Genomic DNA, 8,058 nt, shown 5'->3' on the forward strand with positions numbered 1-8,058 from the left:
ATGTGGGAGAACCCTCGCCCCAACGCCGCCTCGCCTTTGCCCCCCAAAACCGCGGGAGGCCCCGGGGCAGGGGGGCAGGTATCGCGTCTGGTTTGTTTTGGTTTCGGTTTAAGAATTTGCGAGTCTGAGCGCTGGCTACGACCCAGAATAATTTGGTTTATTATTACTATTTTTTTGTGCTTTGCTGGGCTTCCCGCCTCCTCGTTGCTCCCCGTTCTGGCAAAGGATATTTTAACTCTCGGTTTTGTTTTCGCTGCGGACTGAAGTGCCGAAGTCCTGGGCAGGGACGGCCGGCTGTGCTCGGCGGGGACGGGGCGGCCGATCACCCCGGGCAGTAACTGCGAGGTAATGGTGCGCAGACGCTCCTACGGCTGATACTCCCTTCTGCTCACGTGATAATTAAGAAACGGGGCTTTCCAAAATGAAAAAAAAAAAAAAAACCCAAACCAAAACCAACTCGCCGGCGTCCTGCCTGCCTTCGCTTCTGCCGCGGGCTGACTTCTCTTTCTTGCAGGACAATATCCCACCCAGCCGTCCTACCCTGTCCAGTCCCCGGCCAACCCCGCCGTGTACCCACAGACTCTGCCCCTTCCGCAGCCGCCGCCCTACACAGATGCACCTCCTGCGTATTCCGAGGTAGGCGGGACGCTTCTCTGAAGGCTTTGTTTTCTTCTGGGGCCCTTCCCAGAGGGAAAAAAAAACCCAAAAAAAATCTCTGAATAAGTTTATAGCTGCAATATCTTTTTTTTTTTTTTTTTTTTGCCTGGAGGACTTGTTTGCCGCTCGTATCACTGGGCAGCGGTCGGTCCCCTGATTCTCTCTTCCGAGATCTGAATCAGCCACTCAAAGTGACAAACGTTCAAAGCTTCCCCTTGAGTCAAGATGACAAATTGAGCTCGCCTGTGGCTGTAAAACACATCTTCCGTAATCTCTCTTAGTTGGATTCTTGCGGGCAGTGGGGGAAAACTGTCTCCAGCAGGGGGAAAAATGTCCTTTTACCATACCCCGAAGTAAACGCTCGGGGAAGGGGATTCCCTTGTGCAAGCAGGAGGGTGAAAGTCTGCGTCGGGGCTAGCGCTTTGGCAGCAAGGCTGAATAAACAACGGGGTGCGGGGAGTAACAGGTCCCTAAACTTGCTTGCACGCGTTTTGTTTCCCAGCTTTACCGTCCCAGCTTCGTGCCTCTGGGGGCTGCCACCGTACCTACGATGTCTGCGGCGTATCCGGGCGCTTCCGTCTTCCTGCCCATGGCCCAGTCTGTGGCCGTGGGTCCCATCGGCTCGTCGGTCCCGATGGCGTATTACCCCGTGGGCCCGGTTTATCCCCCGGGCTCGACAGTCCTCGTTGAAGGTGGCTTTGATGCTGGAGCAAGGTTTGGGGCTGGCGGAACAGCCAGCATCCCTGTAAGTATAAATGTATCCTCAAAACCCCGCGTGCTTCAGCATTAGAGCTTCGCAGATGGTAGCGGGGGAGAAGATGTCCTTTGTTTTCTGAGAAAAACATATTCCTTACTCGCTCCGTCATCTGGGAGAAGAGTAGGCTCCTACTTTGCTGCTGAGGGTTTGCTGTCTCTGGCCAACCTGTGGCTCTGGAGCCACGTAGGCTCGCAGGTGGTTCTGGCTCACAGCAAAACCATGGCGTGGCCAGTGCTAGCCCCGATTCGGCCTGGGGGCCGTGGTGTAATGCGCTCCGGGGGGAGGCAAGGCAGCAGGGCTGCTTAGCGACCCTGACTTTCCGTGGCCTCAAACACAGACTTGGCCTCTTCCCATGCTGCGGTGGAGCTGTGGGAGGTTCCTGCTCCCCTGGACTTTCCACCCGTGGCTCGTGGCCACGTGAAGCTCTTGTTCTACGGCTCACGGGCTCCTCTGCGTGGGCAAAAGGCCAGGTTCTGCCGTACGGGCTGCGGGCTCCGAAGAGAGGGCAGGGCATGGACGAGGAACCGAGCGTTTCCCATCAGCTCCTGGACTCTGTCGCTCAGTCTTTGCTCGGTAGCAAGTGACGGGGACATCAGTTGGGAGGTTTCTGCGGGCTGTGGTGGCTTTGTGCTGGCTCCCGTCGTGGCGCTGACCTCAGCTATCCTCCCGCCTCTCCTTTCTCTGTCTTCCAGCCCCCCGCTCCTGGCTGTCCCCCCAACGCCGCCCAGCTGGCCGTGATGCAGGGAGCCAACGTCTTGGTGACGCAACGGAAGGGAAACTTCTTCCTGGGAGGCTCAGATGGCGGCTACACTATCTGGTGAAGAAGGAAGGGGAAGGGGGGAGAGGGGGGGCTACATTTGTGTAAGGAAAGACATCACATACTGTCAGCACTTCTCACGATGTAACTGCTTTAGTCCATATTAACCTGAAGTTGCAGATTAGACACACAGCGGTGAGGTGTCTTCCTGGTTTGGTGCCCGGCCCTGTGTGCACTTTAAAGCGAAACAAGAAACCCTGTTAATGATAGCAGTGCCTCTGTTCAAACGGGGAGGGGGGGAGTAATTCACGCAATGAATGTGAGCTCAGCAGCCCTGCCTCTTCCTTTCGTTTCACACTGGAGTGATACCGCAGCGCTGAGCTTTTATTAATCGGCTACCTATACGCTGGCTTTGGGGGGGGCGAGGGAGCGGATCTGGTTTCGCCTTCCCTTCACGCTCGTACCGGTCCGCTGGACCCAGAGCCGCAAACCACCCGGGTTTCCTCGGCGAAGGTGCTGGGTAGAAGGCGAGGCAGACTTCACTTCCCAGCAGCGGGGAGGGCACCTTGGCGCTTCTTTCTTCCTGACCTCACTCTAGAACGGATCCCTCGAAGCACTCCGTGCTCACATTCGCCCGTCGTTTTCCTCCAGGAAGGTATGCAGCTGGCGTGTATCATGGGATTTTTTTTTATACACTCCAAGTAATCTTGGATTTCTTTGCACATTAGATCTAATCAAAGCCATGCTTTGGTGCCAGAAACACAATGCAACTCAATTTTGAACATTTCATTCGATGCTAACTAGGCTGTTAGAACAATGCTTAATAAACAAACTTCCTTTTTTTTAAACTCAACCTGGTGTCTTGACACCAAAACTCCTTAAGGCTGTTGTTCAAGCAGAGAGGCTGGTTACCATCTGTACAAGGGTGTGCAGCAACTGTCAATCAACACACAAATTAGCTTGGTTAATGGGTTGTTTTATGAATGCGTGTTTTAAAAATGACTTGGGTATAATGAAGTCTTATTAGGGTTAAGAAGAATATTTCAGGGATCCTCAATGTTTTGGGTTTTTTTTTTTTGGTTTTTTTTTTTGGTTTGTTTGTTTTATGAAGAAAAATATCAGATTCAAATATATTTTATCTTGAGGTTTCAGTTTAATCTAAATCTGTGTCCTGTATATGTTGTGTTTAACCATACAACTGACTGTTATGAAAGTTCAGCATTACGTCTCTCTGTATACACTGTGGTGCACTTAACTTGTGGATTTTTTTATACTAAAAAAAAAAGTAGAATAAAGACTATTTTGAAAATTTGAATAAAGTAGCAAATTTGCATTAGACCTCAAATAAAACCCCTCGGCTCCTGCCCGTCGCAAGCCTGAGGGTTTCTTCACTTACTTCCTCTTTGCTGCTGTTTTGTGAGCTTCCTCCTCTGGGGTTTGGTTTCTTTTGGGGGGGTTTGATTTAAAGGAGGAACTGCCCTTGAGGAGGGAGCGGAGGAGGGATGTCTGGAGCTGCTCCTCGCCCCGTCTTTGCGCGTAGCAAAAGCAGAGGAAAAGTAGTGCCTCGACCTGCCGGAGCCTATGTGTCGGTGCTAAAGCCGGCTCTGGGGGTGAAGCAAACCTGCTCCGCTTCTGATTTCCCCGAGCCCTCCGAGGTCAGGCGCCTCTCGGGGCAGGGACGGGCTTCCCCGGGTTTGTAGGCTACAATGGGGCTTTCTGTAACTTGCACGATCCATCAGCCTGTTTTACATGCACGCTTAACCTTAGCCTCCAAATGAGCCATGCTAATTACCCCACCCCTAAATCAGCAGCAGAATAACTTAATTGTTTTGTGAGATAAGGGAAAAGAAAACAACAGCCACTCTTCAAGCGTTTGCCACTGGGCTGTATTAGCACCGAAGGGAGGAGATGGGGTGGGTGCGGGCAGCCGGAGCGCGGCCGTGCCTGCTCTCCTCCGCCGAGCTGAAGTACTCCCTGCCCTTGGTCCGCTCCGGGCAGCGATGGGCAAAGCTCTGACACACGTCTACTTATTTTTCTTTCCATGGTTGGCTTAATAAATTAAGGGGGAAAAAAAAAAAAAGCAGCTTGTAGGTCCCCAGCTCCGGGAAATCTAGGCGACTTGGACCTGAGGGCATCGGAGAGGGGTGAGCTGGGCCCGGTGGCTTAGATAAAATACTCTTCTTTCTCTTTGGATGGAGCATCCTCCATCTGCACCGACACGTCGGTCTCTGCCGCCGGCTGCTCGTAGGTGAGGTAGCTGCCTTTGTTTCTGTACAGGTAGATGATGATCACCACCAGGACCGTCAGCAGGGTGAGGAACACCAGGGCGATGACAACTACCAGGGAGAAGGCAGAGAGAGGAGCGGGGTTTAGCCCCGAGCGGTCGGTACCGAGCTGGTAAATAGGGTGGATCCGGCAAGGAGAGCCCCTACCTGCGATGACCGCGGTGTTGGCATCCTCATGGAGAGGTGGGGTGTGAGCCTTCTTCAAGAAGGGGGTTGTCAGCTCTTCTTCATCAAACCAGGAGAGAGGGAGAGAGGAGAAGGTGAGCAAGCCTGGTCCCGACCTGGCTGAGCCAGGCTTGGCTGGACGGGGCACGCGGTGGCACTGTGCAAGGTCTCACCGAGGATTAAACGGGACAAACAGCCCGGCAAAGCTGTCCTGGGGTGCTCACCTGCAGTCAGAGGGGGCTGATCTCCTTCCATCGCATCAGCTCCTTCCAGGTAAAGGTCTGGGGTCCTTCAGAACTACCAAAAAAAAAGGAATAAAAGTGATAAATTCACACACGGCACGCCGAAGGGCACAGCCACGAAGCGGGGATGCCGGTGGGGATGCAGCGCTAATCAAGGCAAAGGTTTTATTTGGGCTGATGGAGAGGAGCGGGCTGTGGCATGCCGGGCTCGCGGGAAGGCGGCGAAGCTAGTGAAGGTAGGGAAAAAACAGCCACCGACTCCGCAGTTTGCTCTCAAACTTCGAGAGCTTCAAATTGCCTGTAAATCCTTGCAAATCCTCCGATCAGCGTCCCAAGGTTGATGCTGCAGCCGTAAGGTTTCGCCTGCAAAAAAAGCAGCTGGACCGGCAGCCGCTGAACCGACCTCGGCGGCTCTGCCCGAGGTGGATGGACAACCTTTGTAACCCCCCCCCCCCCAAAAAAAATCCCCCCCCCCCCCCCAAAAAAACGTTCTGCAATGGCTCCGGCGCTCGGGCACGAGTGACTCAGCGGCTCTGCGGAAACGTGCCGCTAGATGTCAGGAGCAAATAAAATTCAATTTTTTTTTTTTTTTTTTTTTAAAAAAAGGAAATTTAACCGCGGGAGCATGGACGTGGGCCAGGAGCGGGGAGCTGGGAGTGCGGCCGTGCCGTGCCGTCAGGATGCGTCTCACGAGGACGGGGCGGCGCTCACCCCGACGGCGCACCCCCCGGATTTTGAAAAGCGGGATGAATTTCTCAGGATCCGGCCCTGCCCTGGTTGTCCCACCATGCCCTTGTGACTCACAGCGCTGTCGGGTGTTTGCAAAACATCCCTTACAACAGCAGGTTTTGCTTTTGAGCGCTACCCGATGCAAATGTTCGGGCTTACAGAGTCACAGGAATTTGGGAAAACAATTTTCCCCCTTCCCAGCAGCGTGCACGGACGGGCGTGGGACCCCTCTCCCACCGGACGGGCGCTGGCACCCCAAGTCTCTGGCAGCTCCCCCGGAGCACGACAACTTCCCCCCGGGCTCAAGCTCAGGCTGGCACAAGCCACCAACTCATTAAACAGCTTTGCTTTAAACCCAGCTTTGCATTAAACCCAGCTTTGCTTTAAACCCAGCTTTGCTTTAAACCCAGCTTTGCTTTAAACCCAGCTTTGCTTTAAACCCAGCTTTGCATTAAACCCAGCTTTCCTTTAAAGCTCACTTGCTTTAAACCCAGCTTTTGCTTTAAACCAGCTTTGCATTAAACCCAGCTTTGCTTTAAAGCTCACTGGGCTCCTCCAGCAGCGATGTCCGGGTGTCAGGGAGCTACACACGATTTCCAAAGCCAGCCACGACCTTCCCACGGAGCAGCAGCCGCTGTTTGGGTGGCTTCGGAGCAAAAAAAATGGGTAAAAATTTCCCCACAAACGTAAGACTGGGATTTAAGGGAAAAGAGGAAAAGGTGCTCCTTGATGGAAAGGGAGCTGGTGGAACCCGGGTGCCTCGGCGAGAGGGCTTCTTGGGAAGCGTTCGGCATTGCCAGTGGGAAACACAGACCAGTTTCGTGCCCACAGCACCTGCAAAATGGAGTCCTGGGTCCCCCCAAAGGTTTAAACCACATTTTAGCTGGGGGAAAGACTTGCTTCAGCATCAAAATGCCAGCAGTCAGGAAAGTGAAGCTCCCCACGTTGCATCCCCACGGGAGGGAAGGTCCGCCCAGACACCCCCTCGCCGCTCCCACCTTGGGATCATGGGAAGGAGCTTGCCAAAACCAACCGGGAACACGGCACAGAAAACCACGGGATATTTTGCAGTGCCAGGGTTACCTTGCCGGGCCAGGATCCAGCCGCCACGTGGTCGCAGCCTCCGGGTGTCCACAGCGGCTGTGCCGGGGGGCTGACGGAGGTGGGGGGTGACTCACTTCCCCAGCACGCTGGATCCGTATGGATCTCCATGTGTTTTTTAAAGCGACGCAGGGGTTGTGTAAAAAAAAAAACAAAACCATAATCTTCCTCATTCTTGCTCTCAGGCCAAGTTGCTCAAGAGCTGTTCCCACAGCAAAACCCTCCCTGCCCTGCAGCTTTGCTCCCGAAAAGCTCCATCGAGCGCAGCCTGCCGTCGGGGATGCTCAGCGGCGCCTTCGCAGCCCCCCATTCCCATTCCCGGTGGACAGAGGACGGGCTGAGCAAACCATCCCTGCAGACTGCTCACCCCCATTTCTCCTCTGTCACCCCGGGATGGGTCCCCCAGGAGCGACGTGTCGCCCTGCCGGGCGCCCCGCTCAGCTTTCCCACTGGGTTTTCTGCTTCCTGGCTCTCGCTGTAGCAGGATCAGGCCTTTTCCCTTCCTGCTCGCCTGAAATCCAACTGGAAAACACCCGGCCGAGAGCTGACGTTTCGGCTTCTCCCCAAAACCAGCCGCACTTCAGCGTCCCTCGTGACACGACTCTGTTGCCTCCTGGTGCAAATCCACGTGCCCGATGCAGCCAAACCCCTCCAAACCTCCCAGGGAATGCTGAATTTTTGGGAGTCACCCCCGGAGCCATGTGTCGTGTCCGTCCCCTGTCCCCCCCCCCCCCCATCCCTTCTCACGCACCGCCCGCCATATCTGGGCGGGGCGAGCGGCTGCCGGCACCTGGCACCATGTGCGGCTCTGAGTCTCGCCCAGGCAAAGGCGTTGCCCTTTTCCTGCCTCACCTTTCCAGTCTGGCTGCGATGATGATAAAAACCCAGAAATACCTCCTCCGTTAACCCCTTGCTCTCTGGGGAGCCAGCCCATCACCGGGCATCGGGGCGGCGACGCAAGCTCTTGCACCGGGGCAGCGACTGGCAACAGGGTTTTGCTTCGATATGGGGGAATTTTGCAGGACGGGGAGGTAAAATCGGGGGGTATTTTTTTTTTTTTTTTTTGCACGGCAGCACGGTTTCCGGGAGCTGGCGAAACCGGCTCGACACCTTTTTCCTGAGTCACAGCGGCGCTGGGTGCTGGGGGAGAACAAGGTGACAGATCCCTCCCACACCCGGCTTCGGCCGCCGTAAACCCGCAGGCGGGGACCCCCCCCCGGTGCTTGCGGTGGCACCCCCAGCCCAACTGGTGACGGGCTTTTGCAGGATGGAGATTTGGCCCTCGCCGGCATCTTCACCCTCCTCTCGCCACCTTTTCTGCCCTCTGCCTTTATTTCAGACGGGATGGGGGGTGGGAAGCGCGTT

The 8,058-nt window shown here is 55.0% G+C and overlaps 2 protein-coding genes across 2 annotated transcripts; one reads left to right on the plus strand and one right to left on the minus strand.

Annotated features, from left to right (window-relative positions):
* DAZAP2 (DAZ associated protein 2) lies at positions 1-2,436 on the plus strand. Its single transcript, XM_009288150.2, has 4 exons — positions 1-78; positions 499-636; positions 1,160-1,402; positions 2,107-2,436. The coding sequence occupies exons 1-4, from the start codon at positions 1-3 to the stop codon at positions 2,233-2,235; spliced, it is 588 nt and encodes a 195-aa protein (XP_009286425.1). The 3' UTR covers positions 2,236-2,436.
* Positions 2,437-4,334: 1,898 nt separating this feature from the next.
* Positions 4,335-4,876, minus strand: SMAGP (small cell adhesion glycoprotein). Its single transcript, XM_009288144.1, has 3 exons — positions 4,846-4,876; positions 4,604-4,678; positions 4,335-4,507 (listed from the first exon to the last, which is right to left on the minus strand). Exons 1-3 carry the CDS (start codon positions 4,874-4,876, stop codon positions 4,335-4,337), a joined length of 279 nt encoding a protein of 92 aa, XP_009286419.1.
* Positions 4,877-8,058: the final 3,182 nt, after the last annotated feature.

The sequence above is a fragment of the Aptenodytes forsteri genome, unplaced genomic scaffold, assembly GCF_000699145.1.
Source record: "Aptenodytes forsteri isolate BGI_AS27 unplaced genomic scaffold, ASM69914v1 Scaffold441, whole genome shotgun sequence".
Classification (NCBI taxonomy): domain Eukaryota; kingdom Metazoa; phylum Chordata; class Aves; order Sphenisciformes; family Spheniscidae; genus Aptenodytes; species Aptenodytes forsteri.